This window comes from Cetorhinus maximus, chromosome 4, assembly GCF_964194155.1.
Source record: "Cetorhinus maximus chromosome 4, sCetMax3.hap1.1, whole genome shotgun sequence".
NCBI lineage: Eukaryota > Metazoa > Chordata > Chondrichthyes > Lamniformes > Cetorhinidae > Cetorhinus > Cetorhinus maximus.
In genome coordinates this window covers 32,884,686-32,903,012 of record NC_135882.1, presented here as the reverse complement: position 1 = coordinate 32,903,012, position 18,327 = coordinate 32,884,686, and the positions used below count along the sequence as shown (strand labels likewise).

At 43.0% G+C, this 18,327-nt stretch overlaps 1 protein-coding gene across 1 annotated transcript; it reads right to left on the bottom strand.

Annotated features, from left to right (window-relative positions):
• Positions 1-2,670: 2,670 nt before the first annotated feature.
• Positions 2,671-10,906, bottom strand: LOC144679414 (dendritic cell-specific transmembrane protein-like). Its single transcript, XM_078539771.1, is given in 5 exon segments — positions 2,671-2,726; positions 9,222-9,462; positions 9,464-9,624; positions 9,737-9,960; positions 10,536-10,906. Coding segments are annotated over 5 exon segments (1,053 nt in total).
• Between the last annotated feature and the right edge of the window lie 7,421 nt (positions 10,907-18,327).

Here is an 18,327-nt window from a genome sequence, read left to right as displayed (position 1 = left end):
CATGCCCTCATTCTCCATCTGGCCTCATCTCCTCTGGAGACAGCCTCCTCGGCCCTCACCAACTTGAGGCCAGTTGCACAGATCAACTTGTGCCCCCGCACACACCGTGCGATACCCCCCTTCCCCAGTACAGCCCTAGCCCTGCAGCTGTTGAAAGGCCACCCCTGCCTTATGGTGGTCTAATGACCCCCCTAAAAGTGATGTAGTGCTGCCTGTGAAGGCTGGCGCTGATGACTGCGAGTGCTGCCCGAAGCAAGGTAGGCAAACAAACCTCCAAGTCCCGAGCGAAGTGCAGCTCGTCAGGTGCACGTCACTTACGTACAGTTGTGAAACACGTGCTCGGATGATCCAGCGTGGGTAGGGGGGCGGGGGGGGATTATTCCATCCGAATGGGTTTATGACGATATGCAGATGTATTACAATGAGGTTCCCGATGTCCGACGGTGGGAAATGCGGCCTGCCATTGATGGCAGAGCGGATGATTGCAAATGGGTTTCACCACTTCGTGAAACTGATTTTTGGCCTTCTTGCCATATTGTCCGCTCACGCTACTGAACATGCCTGACGCGAGTGGTCATGGCAAATTCTGCCCTATGAACTAAAATGAAAGATGAACAAAGCTGGAAAAAATGCTAGTAGAAGAAACAAGTTGGAAGAGATGTGACAAAGCAATAGAGAGGTAAATGGCAGTAAAGGGAATAAAAAACAAGCTGGTTTAAAGATAGACAGTTGGAGAGTATACAAGCCAGATTAAATCTGGAACGTGATGATAAAGGAGCAGCGCAGAAGGAAGTGGATGTGAGAAAAATGAAGCGTAATGTGGCTTTGGAAATTTGAGCAAAAAGATAGGTCAGGAGTAAATTACCCCAAACTCCAGGAACCATTACCTTTTGTAGATCAGGAGTGATGGACAGGAGAGAAACAAACTAGATGAAAAATGAAGAGCAATAAGCAGAACAGGAAAAAAGAAAAACCTGAGTTAAATAAAACATGATGGGCAGGAAGAAAAGAAACAAAATTGAGAATATGTGCAGAAGAAAATCCAGCTGGGTAAAGAGATGAAAAGTTCATGTAGAAGTCAGAAAGATTCTGAGAGTGAAATAAAGACTAATGTACAATGGAAGGGAAATAAACAGCAATGAAAAACATGCTGATTGATCAGCAAGCTTTTTCCCCCCCAGCAAGGTAGCTGTGTTAAACAGCCAATTGCCCTGTATCCTTGAATTAGGATGTGAGAAATCCGTCAGGATTCCTGCTGCTTACTGCTGTACGGATCAAGTGGGCTGTTTAATCACTAAGGTAAATCAAGTCTATTCCACACCACTGTAAATTGATTTGAGTGTTTTGAAGATGTAACTAGTGGGGTAGATAAAGGGGAATTAGTATATGCAGTATACTTGGGCCTGAATTTTTCAGTCGGCAAGCGGGCTTGGCGGGAGGGGCAGGGGTGGTCGTGGAGCTGATCGGTGCCCACGATCGGCCCCACGCCACCATTTTACGCTGGCAGACCAATTAAGGCCAACCCAGCGTAAGACGCGAGCCGTAGCGCTCAGCGCTACCTGTGCGGGCGGGGGGATGAGGGAGTCGGGGCCAGCGCTCTCTTGCACATGCACGCGAAAGAGCGCTTCAATCTCCCTGTGGCAGCTCCATGTCTCAGGGAGATTGAATCGCTATTGAAATTATTAAATAAATGGATTAGAAATTTATTTAAACATGTCCCCTGTGTCACATGAGATGGGACATGTTTTTATATTTCGGAAATTTTTTTTAGTTAATAAAATCTTTAGGAAATCTCGTCCCTCTCGTGGATAAGGTTTCTTAAAAAACGTGAAGGCCGCTTGGTCTTTTCACCTGCCTGTCATTTTAAGGTTGGATGGCCAGTGTTAACAATTACGTTAGTTACTTCCTTAATGGCCTTAATAGGCCGTTTACATATCGGCGGGCACGCTGCCAAACAAAACATCGTGAGGTAATGGTTCCTGGAGTTTGGGGTAATTTATTAGCATGGATTCGTTAACACACAGGAAACAAAGAGTAGTGATAAATGGGATATTTTCAAGTTGGCAGGCTGTGACTAGACTCCACTCCAGCTGCAAGGATCAGTGCTGGGGCCTCAGATGTTTACAATTTATATCAATTTGTATCTGAATTTGCTGTTTATACAGAGCTAAGTGGGAAAATAAGCAATGATGAAGGCACAAAGAAGCTACAAAGAGACAGGCAGGTTATGTGAGTGGGCAACACGGTGGCAGATGAAGTATAATGTGGTTAGTATGTGGTGGTAAGAATAGAAAAGCAGAATATTTTTTGAAAGGTGCACCTCAGCCTTAAATATATTCAACCTGGAAGCATTCACAAGCCTCTGGGGTGGAGAATTCCAAAGATTGACAATCCTTTGAGTGATGAAATTTCTCCTCGTCTTAGGGTGGGATTTTCCTGCCCCACTAGCGGTGGCCATCGTCCTAGTTGGGACGGGAAAATTTGAAGAGCAGCCAAATGTCAATTGAAAACTTTGTAATGCAACAAGTAGTTAGGATTTGGAATGCACTGCCTGATTGAGTGGATAGATCCAATAATTGCTCACAAAACAGAATTGGATGAATAGTTGAAGGAGGAAGAATTGCAGGGATATGGGGAAAGAACAGGGAATGGCACTAACTGGATTGCTCTTCAAAAGAGCTGGCGCAGACTCAGCAAGCCGAATAGCTTCTTCTGAATCTTGATGTCTACTCATACAAAAAACACTGAAAGTTAGCATGCAGATTTGGCAAGAAATTAGGAAGGCAAATGGCATGTTGGCCTTTATTGTAAGTGAGTTGGAGTACAAGAATAAGGAAGTCTTGTTACAATTATACAGAGCTTTGGTGAGACCACATCTGGGATACTGTGCGCAGTTTTGGTTTCCATATCTAGGGAAGGATACATTTGCCTTGGAGGTGGTGCAACATATGTTTACGAAATTAGTTCCTGAAATGAGAGGGTTGTCTTATGATGAGATACTCAGTAAATTGGACCTATACTCTCTGAAGTTTAGAAGTATGAGAGACAATCTGATTGAAACATACAAGATTCTGAAAGGGCTTGACTGGGTGGAAACTGAAAGGTTGTTTCCCCTGGCTGGGAAAACTAGAACATAGGTGCACAGTCTCAGGTTAATTTGATTGATCATTTAAGACTATGGCCAGGATTTTCCAGCCCCACCAGCGGTGGACATCGTTGCAGGCAGGATGGGAAAATTTGGAGAGCAGCCAAAAGTCAATTGACATTTGGCCGCCCTCCAAATGTTCCCGTCCCACCTGCAATGATGGTCACCAATAGTGGGGCAGGAAAATCCCATCCTAGGATGAGGAAAAATTTCATCACTCAAGGGATTGTGAATCTTTAGAGTTCTCTACCCCAGAGACTTGCGGATGCTCCAAGGTTGAATATATTTAAGGCTGAGGTAGACCAATCTTTGATCTCTCAGGGTTATGGGAAATGGGTGGAAAAGCGAAGTTGAGGCAGAAGATCAGCCATGATTGTATAGAATTGTGGAGAAGGCTGAAGGGGCTGAACGGTCTGCTCCTCATCCTATTTCTGTTGAATATCCTGCTGACCCACTGTCAAAGTTAATGTATGAGTAATTTTCATTGAGTCATAGAGTTACAGAGCACAGAAACAGGCCCTTTGGCCCATTGTGTCCGTGCCGGCCATCAAGCACTTATCTATTCTAATCCCATTAGCCCTGTATGCTATGGTATGCTATGATGTTTCAAGCGCTCATCTAAATACTTCTTAAATGCTGTGATGGTTTCTGCCTCTAGCACCCCCTCAGGCAGTGTGTTCCAGATTCCAACCACCCTCTGAGTGAAAAATATTTTCCACAAATCCCCTCTAAACCTCGCTTACCTTAAATCTATATCCCTTGGTTATTGACACCTCCATTGAGGGAAAAGTTTTTTCCTATCTACCCTATCTGTGCCCCTCATAGTTTTGTATACCTCTATTAGGTTCCCCCTCAGCCTGCTCTGCTCTAAAGAAAACAACCCTAGCCTATCCAGTCTCTCTTAATAGCTGAAACGTTCCAGCCCAGGCAACCCTCTAGTGAATCTCCTCTGCACCCTCTCCAGTGCAATCACATCCTTCCTATAGCATGGCGACCAGAACTGCACACAGTACACCAGCTGTGGCCTAACTAGCGTTTTATACAACTCCAACATAACCTCCCTGCTCTTATATCCTATGTCTCAGCTAATAAAGGCAAGTATCCCAAATGCCTTCTTAATCACCTTATCTACCTGTGCTGCTGCCTTCAGGGATCTATGGGCATGTACACCAAAGTCCCTCTGATCCTCTGTACTTCCTAGGGTCCTACCATTCATTGTGTATTCCCTTGCCATGTTAGTCCTCCAAAAATGCACCACCTCACACGTGCAGGATTAAATTCTATTTGCCACTGCTCTGCCCACCTTACCAGCCCATCTATATCACCTTGTAATCTAAGGCTTTCCTCCTTGCCAATTTTCATGACATCTACGAACTTACTGTCCATACCTCCTCTATTCACGTCTAAATCATTAATGTACACCACAAACAGCAAGGGTCTCAGCACCGATTCCTGTGGTACACCACTCGTCACAGGCTTCCAATTGCAAAAACAACCTTTGATCGTCACCCTCCGCCTCCTACCACTAAGCCAATTTTGGATCCAAATCGACCTGGATCCCATGGGCTCTTACCTTCTTGACCATTCTCCCATGTGGGACCTTGTCAAAAGCCTTACTGAAATCCATGTAGACTACATCAACTACACTACCCTCATCTGCACAACTAGTCACCTCCTCAAAAAATTCAATCAAATTTGTTAGACATGACCTCCCCCTGACAAAGCTATGCTGACTATCTCTGAATAATCCCTGCCTCTCCATGTGGAGATTAACCCTATACCTCAGAATTTTTTTCAATAGTTTCCCTACCACTGATGTTAGACTCACTGGCCTGTAATTATCTAGTTTATCCTTACTACCCTTCTTGAATAATGGTACCACATTCACTGTTCTCCAGTCCTCTGGCACCTCTCCTGTGTCCAAAGAGGTTTCGAAAATTAGTGTCAGAGCTCCTGCAATCTCCTTCCTTGCCTCACATAGCAGCCTGGGATACATCTCATCTGGGCCTGGGGGCTTATCCACTTTTAAGCCAGCTAATACCTCTTCCCTTTCAATGCTAATTTGTTCAAGTATATCACAGTCCCCCTTCCTGATTTCTACACCTACATTGTCCTTCTCCACAGTGAACACAGATGAAAAGTGATCATTTAAAACCTCACCTACATCCTCTGACTCCACACACAGATTGACACTTTGGTCCCTAACGGGCCCGACTCTTTCCCTGGTTATCCTCTTGCCCTTAATATATTTATAAAATGCCTTGGGATTTTCCTTCATTTTGCCCACCAGTGTTTTTCATGCCCCCTCTTCGCTCTCCTAATTACTTTTTTAAGTACACCCCTACACTTTCTATACTTCTCTAGGGCTTCCGCTGTTTAGGTTAGTTATTGAGGACCATTCCCAATTACTCTTGATATCATCAAATGGTAACATTTCAGGAAGAGGAACAAAAGATTGCTGGAGTAAAAAGAGGAAAAAATAGAAAGGAAAGAAGTCACACAGCAAAGCACAGGGGAAGAAATAAATAAAGCAGCGATTTAAAAGTAAAAAATGGCAACTTTGCATCTTTAGAATTTTCTTACCGAGTTAACTGCAGCATTCAGTGACTTCTAGGTGTTGCATTTCAATTTTCCTGAAGATCTTTTCCTTATAATCTTATCATACAAAAAGTATACTTGAATCCTTTGAGCTTCTGGATAAAATGACGACAAGACCAATATTTTCAATGTTGTAAGTTTGGTAGAAAGCAAAGTGAGTAACATAAGGACTGAGCTTATTCCAGCAAGTGGGATCCATATGCCATTAATAGTAAGAGTCGATTGGGGAAAGCAATCACTCTTGAACAAAGATGCTTCATATGAAACATTTGCCTGTAGAAAACAAAGGGAACAAACATGTCCATTAATGTACAGATATCCTAGTGTAGCCTCAGCAGGAAGTATGTGAAAGCTTTGGAGAGGGTTTAGAAGAGATTTAATAGGATGGTTCCAGGGATGATGGTTCTAGTTATGTAGATAGACTGGAGGAACAGGGGTTGTTCTCCTAAGAGCAGAGAAGGCTAAGAGGAGATTTGAGAGTAGTGATTGGTTTAGATAGAGTAAATAAAGAGAAACTGTTTCCAATGGCTGATATTTCTATGATGAAAGGACACAAATTTAATGTGATTGGCAAAAGAACCAGAGGTGACATGAGGTAAAAGTTCCTAATGCAACAAGTAGTTAGGTTTTGGAATGCACTGCCTGATAGGGTAGAATTTATAGATTCAATAATAGCTCACATAAAGGAATTGGATGAATAGCTGAAGGAGAAAGAATTGCAGGGATACGGGGAAAGAACGGGGAATGGGACTAACTGGATTATTCTTCGAAAGAGCTGGCGCAGACTCAGCAAGCCAAATGGCTTCTTTCTGTGCTGTATTGTTCTATGATTGTTTAATTTTACATAGACCAGTTACAATATAACATATCTCCTGTGCATCAGTAGATTATGTCTATATGCTGACCTCGTATGCATTTCGTATTCAGTAGCTCTTCATCACCTTGTGTCAATCACCTGCAATGACAACAGGTGATGTTATTTTACTTGTCCATATTATTATATGAAGCAACTTTCCCATCCTCAGAAGAAACTATTTGCCAAATTGACTATTTTGTGGGGGACTGAAGTCACAAAGAGTGGGTAGTTCTGGACCCAGTAAAGTTATAGGGGTAGATTTTAACTTGGTGCAATAGTGTATTATGAGTGATGGTAAATCGGCAACCCATTTCCATCTGTACCAACTGGAAATAAAAATCGTGAGGGATTCAGGCTGCCACATTTTAGAAATGACATTGAAGCCTTAGAGAGAGTGCAGAGGAAAATTGCTACAATGACACCAGGGATAAGGCGCTTATTTTACATGAGGGGGGTAGAGAAGCTGGGATTGTACTCCCTTGAGCAGAGATGGTAGGGAAAAATTTAATAGAGGCATTCAAAGTCAAAGAGAAAATAAGGAGAAACTGTTTCCACTGGTATAATTATTGCTAGCCACAGGACACAGATTTAAGATAATTAACAATAGAGGCAGAGATAAGATGAGGAGAATATTTTTATACAGTGCATTATTATGATCAGGAAAGTAATGCCTGAAAAGTAGTAGAAACAAATTAAATAGTAACTTTCAAAAGGGAATTGGATAAATACTTGGAGTATTTCTGAGGATCCTTGGCTGTGGCCTCCTGCTGGTGAATTCCATCTCTCATCCACCAGCTGGTTAGTGGAGCTGACTGTGGTCAGGGGGGAATATGTGAATATTTGTGGATGGAAGTTCTGATGAAAGGTCACGCAATCTGAAATGTTAACTCAGTTTCTCTCCATTGATTCTGCCTGACCTGCTGAGTTTTACCAGCATTTTTTGTTTTTTATTTCAGATTTCCAACATCTGCAATGTTTTGCTTTTGATGTGGAAATGAGGCCCAGCCATTAAAACCAGCCAGTCCTTGATGTCTGGGTGTACTGCCCACTTCAGGGCTCGTATGTGCCATACACGTACCATTACACTTCAGCCCACCATTAAAACTGGGGTCACAATTTCTCTTGGCCATTAGGATGAGTTACCATTGGGACTAAAAATTGAAATTTTATATATGCAAAGCATGGATTATCTGATAGCAAATGTGCCGTCTTGAAGAAAAATTACATTGAAGCATAGGAAATTTATGGCATGGAAGGAGGCATTTCAGGCTATCCTTTCATTGCTGGCTGGAAAAGAGCTACCTAGCCTAGTCCCACTTTGCAGCTCTTGGTGTGTAGCCCTGCAGGCGCATATCCAAGAATTTTTAAATGTGATAAAGATTTCTGCCTCTACTACTCTTTCAGGCGGAAAGTTCTAAACCTCACATCCTCTAGGTGAAAAACATTCTCCTCAAATCTAATCCTTTTACTAATTACTTTAAATCTATGCCCCTGATTATTGACGTCTTGTTAAGGGAAATCATTCTATCCCATCCACTCTAACTAGGGCCGTCATAATTTTCTACACCTTAATTAAACCTCCCTTCAGCCTCCTCTGTTCCAAAGGAAACAGTCCCAGCATATCCAATCTTTCCTCGTAGCTAAAATTCTCCATTCCCGGCAACATTTTGTTAAGAATTTTAGTTCTTATTTAAATACTTTGGGAGTAATTTAAACTTTTGGTGACAGTATAAAATGACTGATATTAGATCATTAGTGAAATTGGGAGGGGTGTGCAATGGTGGCCAATCCTATCTCAATCATTATATTAGATTATCTAAAGATTTACTCATTTATTCCCCATCGATTCTAATGTAGCAAAGTTACTTCTTAACATAAGAATTGTATAGGAACAAGGAAAGGTCCCAAGTAACCAATATATAAGCCACAATTAGGCTTTCTAACCATGGGAAGGAGGTGCATATCTTATCCAACTCCCATTCACATGTGACACACACACATTCCAGTTGGGCCAGAGGATATTGAACAGAAGTAGAAATGCTAGGTGACCTTTTTAGCTCTTAGGACAGTCATTCCTCAGTTCATTCCCCATGGCAATGCCTTGACCACTCAGAGTCAACTGGCCTGGTCTGAATTTGAAACAAAAGCTTGGCAGTTAACATTTAATTGTTCTCTGCTGCATTCTCTGTGGCAACGCCTCTACCAATCAGAGTCCACTTGCCAACCAATCAGCACTCTCTTAAGCAGGATAAGTTGTTGTTCCCTTTACTGTTGGTTTATCTTGTAAAGTTGCCCTGATGAGTGCAAGCTGAAAAGCTTCAATAGCATGTCTCTTTTTTTCAAGCAAAATTCTGATTCTTTCTCATATACCTAGTCAAGGTAAAAATAACAGCACAGACTAGGAATTAAAATGGGGGCTTTTCAGATTTGTTTGCCTCCCTCTCAAAATGCATGAATCTATGGAATCATTGGGTCAGCTTCCTTGGCAGATGTTGGCCATATTACAAACTATAAAAATTAAGTAGATTATTATTTTCATATTACATAGTTGAAACAACTGCCATGCAAAAAGCTATTTGGATTTTCTATTTGTCCTAGATGTGCTTACTTGTGAGGACAAACCAAGGGTCATCTTGGGTAGAGATACAAAATGAATTCTTATTGAAGAAATAAGCAGGTACAGTCCATAATCAATCACTATTATTATTGCCCAAAGAAGTGAGTTAGCAAAAATAGGAGCAAAGAATTTCAAGGTGATTTTCCATTCCTTTGCTGTCAATTGCAATGACGGGGTCTTTATGAAACATTTCTTCTTTTTAGTGAGAGGAAGCAAAGAAGGTTTCCCTTGGTTATTTTTTTTTTCCAGCCAACTCCACAAACTGTTTTGTAATGAATATATTTTCAAACTCAATGTTGTGCACATACTTTCTGATATAGAACCCAGTGCCTACTAAGACTAGCAAAATACCAAATGCGGCCACAGAACTTTTGGAAACCATAAGCACAGGGTCAAATGTCGATATCAAATCAAAATAAAAACAGAATTACCTGGAAAAACTCAGCAAGTCTGGCAGCATCGGCGGAGAAGAAATCAGTCAACGTTTCGAGCCCTCATGGCCCTTCAGCAGAACAGGTATCAGATATCAAATGATGACTGAGGTTCTCCAAGTGGTGTCTGGTTCCATTGAGATGGTTTTGTAGCTCTCCATCAATTCCGTGCGTTACAACAGGGAAAGGAATTTCAATATGCATTGCTTTTCCTTTGTCCCTTAGAATTTTGGGCAACCATTCAATTATTTCAATATATCTTTCCAAAAGATATTTAATAGATGAGAGTTTATCCTCCAGATAGCAGACAATGCACTGTGCCAAAACAAAAACAGAATTACCTGGAAAAACTCAGCAGGTCTGGCAACATCGGCGGAGAAGAAAAGAGTTGACGTTTTGAGTCCTCATGACCCTTCAGTAGAACTGAGTAAAATTAGGAGAGGGGTGAAATATAAGCTGGTTTAAGGTAGGGGTGGGGGAGAGAAGTTTGGGGTGGGGTGGTTGTAGGGACAAGCAAGCAGTGATAGGAGCAGATAATCAAAAGATGTCACAGATAAAGGCACAAAGAGGTGTTAAAGGTGGTGATATTATCTAAGAGAATGTGCTAATTAAGAATGAATGGCAGGACACTCAAGGTACAGCTCTAGTTGGGGTGGGGTGGAAAGACTGACAGGGCATTACAGGTATAGATTTTAAAATAATGGAAATAGGTGGGAAAAGAAAAATCTATATAAATTATTGGAAAAAACAAAAGGGAGGGGGAAGAAACGGAAAGGGGGTGGGGATGGAGGAGGGAGTTCAAGATCTAAAGTTGTTGAATTCAATATTCAGTCCGGAAGGCTGTAAAGTGCCTAGTCGGAAGATGAGGTGCTGTTCCTCATGCCAATTGACTGTGCCAATCCTTTTAAATTTTGAAAGCTGTTTTGGGCACAATTAAAAAGAACCACACTGGTGCCAGCTGTTATCAGAGTATTGTGGCCTTGCTGTGTCCCACATGAAATGAGAAATATCAAAGTGAAGCATCTAAGATTTTTAGAAAGAAATAAAGCTCCAGGAATGATGGCAGCAAAGGCTCCACACAGAGTCACTAAGAGGCTGCATTGTAATGCTTGCAGAGACATGTAGAGGATGCCACTGGCTCCCAGTCCCATCAGAAGACAAAGTGAGAGCAGGCACAAAATGTTCTTCAAACCAGATTTTCGTTCTGAAATAAACTGGTCCCAAAGAATCTGTTGTTTTATCATCTTGAGTAGAGGCATTTTTGTTCAAATAATATTCTCTGTAAATCCAACAGAAACTACATTAGACAAGGCATAAAATGAAAAATTAAATACAGTAGCACCCATCTTATTGGTTTTAAGAGTACCCTTCGAGTTCCAAAATGGCATCCACAGGGCACACACAGTTCTGATGTGAAGCATGCTGAAGCCTTATTAGTAAAGGGGTTAAATACCCATGTAGTTCATATCCCTCAAAAGTATGCCAAGCAGGCAAATCATGATGTCAATCAATGTGCGATACAGATTTGATGCCAGTGCTGCCATTTTGGAGCTCCATGCTCCAGCCTACACCCTCTCCTAACTTCATACAGCTGAGCATGCATTTAAGCAACAAGAAGGGCTCCCAACCAGAACTATTTAAAGGGATCATCAACTGCTTACAGTCAGGGTTACTGGTTGATTTTTTTCTGGCTTTTTCTACAATTCTACACATTTTGCTGCTTTCCATAGTTGTTTCAAATTTCAGAAGTAAACAGAGGACAGTGTAATGGATGCTGAGTTCAAGTTTTCTACACAAACCTGTCACTGCCACACAAGGGTGCAATAGTAAGCTTTCCTTTTGGAATGATACATGACTGGGGCAATGAACAGGGGTCATGCTGAGCAGAACAAGCTGCTTGAAGAGGGAGGAGTGGGGGTGGGGGTGAGAAGGGCTCTCAGCAGAAGGTCGTATCTAGCGAGGCTGGTCAGAGATCACCACCTTTAGTGGTGACTAATGCTTGAGGTGTCTGGGCTTCGCTAATGAGATCATCACCGAAATTTGCCAACTACTGCAGGGCAAGGGTCACATTACCAGTGGCTGTGAATGTTGGAGGCATTTGCATCTGGTGCTTGTCAGCCTGCTGCTGGAGATAGTAGCAACATCTCTCAATTTTCATGCAGAAGGAATGTCACCGAAGCTCTCTAATCAAAGGGTGATAATTTAATTCCCTTTTTCCACAGAGAAGTGGAGGGAGCAAGCACAAGAGTTTGCAAGATTTGCAGGCTTGCCCATGGTGTAGGATGTCTTTGACTGCATGCACATTGCTTCATGGGTGTCATACGTCAACTCTACTGTGTGCCAAAAACAAGAGGGACCCTCCTCCCTCAATGTGCAGCTTCTGCATGACTACAGGCAGGCATCATGCAGGTCAACGTCCCATATCCTGGCAACAGTACTGATTCCTTCTTGCTGTGGCACCGTGATGAATGAGAGGGTGGCTGCTGGATGACAGGTGCTATTTGCTGACAAGATAGCTGAAGACTCTGGATCACAAGCCATGTGTATGTGCCCAGAATGCATACAATGACCACAAAAAACACGATAACGGCAGCCAGAGATATGTCGAAGCAACAATGTATCAGCTTGGACCACTCTGGAAGAGCCCTGCATTACTTGGCTCAGCAGGTCTCAACATCTGTGGTGGGATGCTGGATAAACTTGCCGTCATGAGGATATCAGGTGAGAAGTTGAGGCACTGGAACATGAGGAGCAGAAGAAGTTGGAAGAGGAGGAGGTAGACAAAGAGGAAGGGAAGCTGCAGACTAGACATCCCCGGATTGCCCAGCCTGTATATGAAGAACTAATTCAGGTGCGATACCAGTAACCCCAAACTCAATTCTCCATTCATCACCAGTCTCACATTCCCTACCTTCCCTCTGTCATTGGCCACCGCACTGCCTTCTTAACCACAATGTAAAAAATACAAGGTAAACATTATAAACTGAAGTCATAAATTAAATCATGCTATATTGTGTATAAAATGAAATTAATCACCATTGTGCACTCCCTTAGTGCCTGTCTTTCTTTTGCCTTTGCCTTTGGCTGTGGCTTGGCTGATGGAAGACACTGACTTCCAGTGGAGAAGACTGCTGACTGCTTTGGAGGATGACCTAAATCAGTTCTGGGCTTACAAGGTCCTGCTGCATATTGCACCACCTTGGCATGGGTGGCAGCAGTATGGGCTAGCTGGCTGACAGGCAAAGGGGCTGACGAAGTGGCAGAGGCGAGAGGACAAATGCTAACTTCCTGAGAGATGACAGCTGGTTCATCCACTTGCCTCCCCCAAGATCAGTGCCTTAGCAATTCTAATAACTTATTGTACAATTGATTGCTGGACACCTGTGGCACCCTGACTTCACACACTGTAATCCACAGGCTTGGTGGCAGCAGTCTGAGCTTGCATGACATTGAGCTTGTATGGCAGAACTTCGACTATTTGATGGAAGCTGTTTGTGCTGCAATGCAATCTGCAACATTGACCATCAGAAGCTGCAACATGTTACGAACAGAATTAGTCACCACTTCCACAGTGGAAAGGATAGGCACCAAGCTCTGCTTAAAGCCTTGCGCCAAATTGGTGCTACACTCTTCCATGCATTCTTAACCACTCTTCCTTCACATTAACCATAAGCTCTCTGGCAGGCTTCCCAATGCATCAAACGTTTTGTTGTTTATGTATGCTACTCCATCAAAGTCCTCATCCGAGTCCTCTGCAGCAGAACCCATGTGTAACCTCACTCTCTGGGGAGCTGACACCTGTGCTATCTTTGGCCCCTGACCTGGATGCAGTGCACTCATGACCAGAGGCTCATTATGTGCAGGTTCCATCTCTTATCTACCCTCTAAGATATGCACAATGTTAGTATCTGAGTTGGTGAAATCTAGTGGTATTGCTGTGTCTTCTTCATTACTCTCTTTTTGGTGTTCCTCCACTGCGTGGCCAAGTTGCACCTCTTGAGCATCTGAAAGCATCTTTTGAGACAAATGCATAACCCAGGCTGACACTTAAAGTGCTGTACCAAGGGAGCCCCATACTGTCAGTGGTGCTATATTTTGGATAAGGCCTGCATGACCGCTCAGATGGACATAAAGGATCTCATGGCACCATCTAAATAACAGCATGGGAGTTCTCCTGGTTCCTTGGCCAATATTTAGCTTGTAACCAACACCACCAAAATACATATTCTGGACATTGTGATTGCTATTTGTGAGACCTTGCTGTGTGCAAATTGGCAGCTCTGGCTTCCTACAACAGTGACTACACTTCAAAAGAATTGCTTTGGGATGTCTTGAAAGGCACTATATTAACATAAGAAATAGGAGCAGGAGTAGGCCATTCAGCCCCTCAAGCCTGCCCCGCCATTCAATAAGATCATGGCTGAACTGCCCCAGGCCTCAACTCCTCTTTCGTGCCAGCTCCTCATAGCCGTCAACTCCCCAATATTTCAAAAACCTATCTACCTCCTCTTTAAATACATTCAGTGATCTAGCCTCCACAACTCTCTGGGGTAGAGAATTCCAGATATTCTGTACCCTCAGAAGAAATTCCTTCTTATCTCAGTTTTAAATGAGTGTCCCCTTATTCTATAACTATGTCCCCTAGTTTGAGATTCCCCCTCTAGTGGAAATATCTTCTCAACATCTACCCTGTCAAGCCCCCTCAGAATCTTGTACGTTTCAATAAGATCACCCCTCATTCTTCTAAACTCTAATGAATAAATGTCTAACCTGTTTAGCCTTCTTGGCCTTCATCCCAGGAATCAGCCTCGTGAATCTCTTTTGATTTGCCTCCAATGCCAGTATATCCTTTCTTAAATATGAGGACCAAAACTGTACACAGCACTCCAGGTGCAGCCTCACCAACACCCTGTACAGTTGTAACAATACCTCCCTGTTTTTAAACTCCAACCCCCTAGCAATACAGACCAAAATTCCATTTGCCTTCTTAATTACTTGCTGCACCTGCATGCTAACATTTTGTGTTTCATGCACAAGAACACCCAGATCCTTCTGTGCTGCACTTCTTTGGAGTCTCTCTCCATTTAAATAATAATCTGTCTTTTGATTCTTCCTACCAAAGTGCATGACCTCATACTTTCCTGCATTAAACTCCATCTGCCAAGTTTTTGCCCACTCACTCAACCTATCCATATCCCCTTGCAGATTCCTTATGTCCTCAGCACAAAATGCCCTTCCACCTATTTTTGTATCATCAGCAAATTTGGATACATTACACCCTGCCCCCTCCTCCAAATCATTAATATAGATAGTAAGTAATTGAGGCCTTAGGACTGATCCTTGTGGCACTCCTCTAGTTAAGTCTTTCCAACCTGAAAAAGACCCATTAATCCCAACTCTCTACCTTGAGTGTGCTAACCAATCCTCAATATCGTGAGCTCCTATCTAGTGCAATAACCTTTTATGTGGCACCTTATCGAATACCTTCTGGAAATCCAAATACACTATGGCCAGAATATTATGCTCAGGGGCACCCGCGCGCCCGACCCGAACGAGAGTAAAATGGCGCGCGATGATGTCGGGCAAGTGTCCCGACGTCATAATGCACTCATGCGATATTTCAGTTGGTGGGTGCATGGTGGAGTTGACAGTGTGCCCATCGACAATTAACGGACCTATTAAGGCCATTAAATTACCAATTAAATTAAAATTTTCGCTGCCTGTGCAACCTTTGTGTTGGCGGGCAGGGGAAAAGGCTAAGCGGCCTTTGCATTTTTTTAGGAAACCTCATCCACGGGCGGGATGAGGCTTCCAACAGAAATTAAAGATAAAATAAAAAATTTAACATTTAATTAATAACATGTCCCTGCTCATGTGACACTATGAGGGGTAGAGAGAGAAGGGGGTGGGTGGGAGAGAGAGAAGTGGGGGGGAAAGAGAAAGAAGAGGGGGGGAGAGAGAGAAGAGGGGTGGGGGAGAAGGGGGCAGAGAGAAGGGGGTGGAGGGGAAGGAGTGAGAGAAGGGAGCGGGGGGAGGGAGAGAAGGGAAGGGGAGAGTGGGAGGAGGGGGGGAGGGAGAGAAGTGGGGGGGTGGGAGAGACGGGGAGGGGGCTTTCAGCAATGATTTTTTAAAATCATTGAATTTATTGTTTTGTGCATTCCTGCACATGCATCTGCTTCTTGTTGTGTCTAGCTTTGAGCTGTCATAAATTAGAATGTTTATATTTTCTAACTGCCAACTGAAGTCCAGTGTTAATCAAATATTTTCTCTTAGTCAGAGAGCTTTCAAAATTCTTTTATTTACTTTTGGAAAGATAACTTAAATTATGACAACAAAAAATATTGTCTCAGCCTTTGTCTCTCTTGCTCTGTGGGTAAATGTAGACCACTGCTTGAAATAGATGTCAGGTCTCTTGATTGGGCACAGAGTGCCTGTGAACGAGGACCGCCCCTCTCCTCCCCCCAGGAGGCTTCAGGCTGACCCGACAGCGTTTGCTGGGCAGCTTTTGGTAGCCACAGGAGAGCCATGCATTTCCCCATCTAATCCCTGAGTCATCACTGAATTCCAGTGGGCTCAGGGATAATTGGCTTTAAGTGGCTTATTAATGAATCTAATTGACATCCCACTGCCAGCGGGTGAGATTGGGCCACATTGTGCTCTTCCTGCCTCCAACTTAATTGGGAACAGTTTTCCAGAGGCTAGGAATCCAATGCTGGTACTCACGCCTGATTCTCCCGGACCCTCTGGCATATCATGCTCACTGTGTCAGGCTCCACTAAATTCAGACCCTCAGCACCAATATCGTTACAATTCTTTGTGGCCTTAAAAGAACAGGTCCAGTTACAAATGGATGTAACAACAGCACAATTTTAGATTGTCATTATTTAATATAATTGTTGGATCCTGTGGATGCTTGAAACCAGTTTGTTGTGAGTGGTGGCCGAGTTGTTACTATTGATAAGAGTTGATCAGCAGACACTTCTTAGGTGGAAACTTTATGTTTATTCACAAAGGTACTCAGCAACAACTATGTGTGTGCTTTCACTCAAACTCTATCTCTACACTACTAACTACAGAGGTAGCCCGTGTTACTCTTCTATTGGGTTCTAAAGACCATGTGATCTTCCTTAATAAATATTATTCTTAAAGGTATATTACACAAAATAAAACCATAATTATCAAATCCCTCCCCCTTTACTCGGATATATATTTTATATTTACAAGTATAATTTTCTGAAGACAGCAAAATATTTACATTGTAAGTAATTTACAAATTCAGTCTTGCTGGGGGTTTTCATAGGCATGTAGAGCATGCTCTACAACTCTACATGCCAGCTCTACAACTTCAGATGCTCTGTCAGGAACCTCCTTTTCCGGAGTTGCCTGAACATCAGGTGTTTCAGTGGGCACCTGTAGTTTTGTATCCTCAACTCTTATAGGAGCATCAGACATGTCTATACTGGGTTGAGCACTCTCAACAGGAAACGCTGACCTGGTTGTGAATACTGGTGAAATCAATTCTTGGTGGTTTGTTTCTCTCTTCATTAGATGATCCACTTGTCTCCATATGATCCGGCCTTCCACCTCCACGTGGTAAGATAGACGTGCAGTCACTGCACTTATTTCACCCAGCAACCACTTTGGTCCTTCTCCAAAGTTCTTCATGTATACTGTCTCTCCCACAGTAAATTTCCTGTCATGATTATGCGAGTCATGTATAGTTTTCTGGCTTCCCTGATTCCTTTCCACCTTCCTCTCTAAATTCGGCATTATTAAGCTCAATCTTGTCCTGAGACGGCGTTTCATCAATAACTCCGCAGGTGTGATACCTGTTGTTGTGTGAGGGGTAGTCCTATAATGAAAAAGAAAGTGTGCTAGCTTGGTTGCTAAGGAATCACCAGTTGGCTTCTTCATGCCTGTCTTGAATGTTTGAACCACCCTTTTGGCCAGTCTGTTTGAGGAAGTGGGGTATGGTGCAGTTTTCACATGAATGATACCGTTGAGGCTGACGAACAGTTGAAACTCAGCACTCATAAATACCGTGCCGTTATCAGAAACTACTTCTGGTAGTCCATTAATGGAAAATCTTTGACATAGCTTCTCAATTGTAGCAGAAGACATTGGTGACTTCATCTCATATATGTCCATCCATTTTGAGTGGGCATCGACAATGAGCAGAAACATTGTTCCTATGAAAGTCCCACATAGTCAATGTGTAACTGCACACAGGGTCTACCTGGCCACTCCCAAGGGTGTAACGGAGCTATTGATGGCAACTTTCGCAGTTGCTGACATTGCACACAATTCTTCACTAAACTCTCTATTTCACTATCCATCCCAGACCACCATAGATAGCTGGGTGCTATGGTCTTCATTTGGGAAATTCCTGGCTGGACACTGTGTAGTTCAATTAAAAGTAGCTCCCTTCCCTTTGGAGGTACTATCACTCATGAAGCCCACAATAAGATGCCATCCTGGCTGGTTATTTCATGTCTTCTGTTGAAGTAAGGTTTCATTTCATCAGATACAGGCTCTTGTGACCAACCATGAAACACTTGTTCTCGTACTTGAGATAAGACTGGGTCCCGACTTGCCCAGTCTCTGATCTGTTGAGCACATAGCGGCGAGGAATCTAAGAAATTTAACAGTAAAATGAGTCCTTGTGGACCTGGGAGGTTCT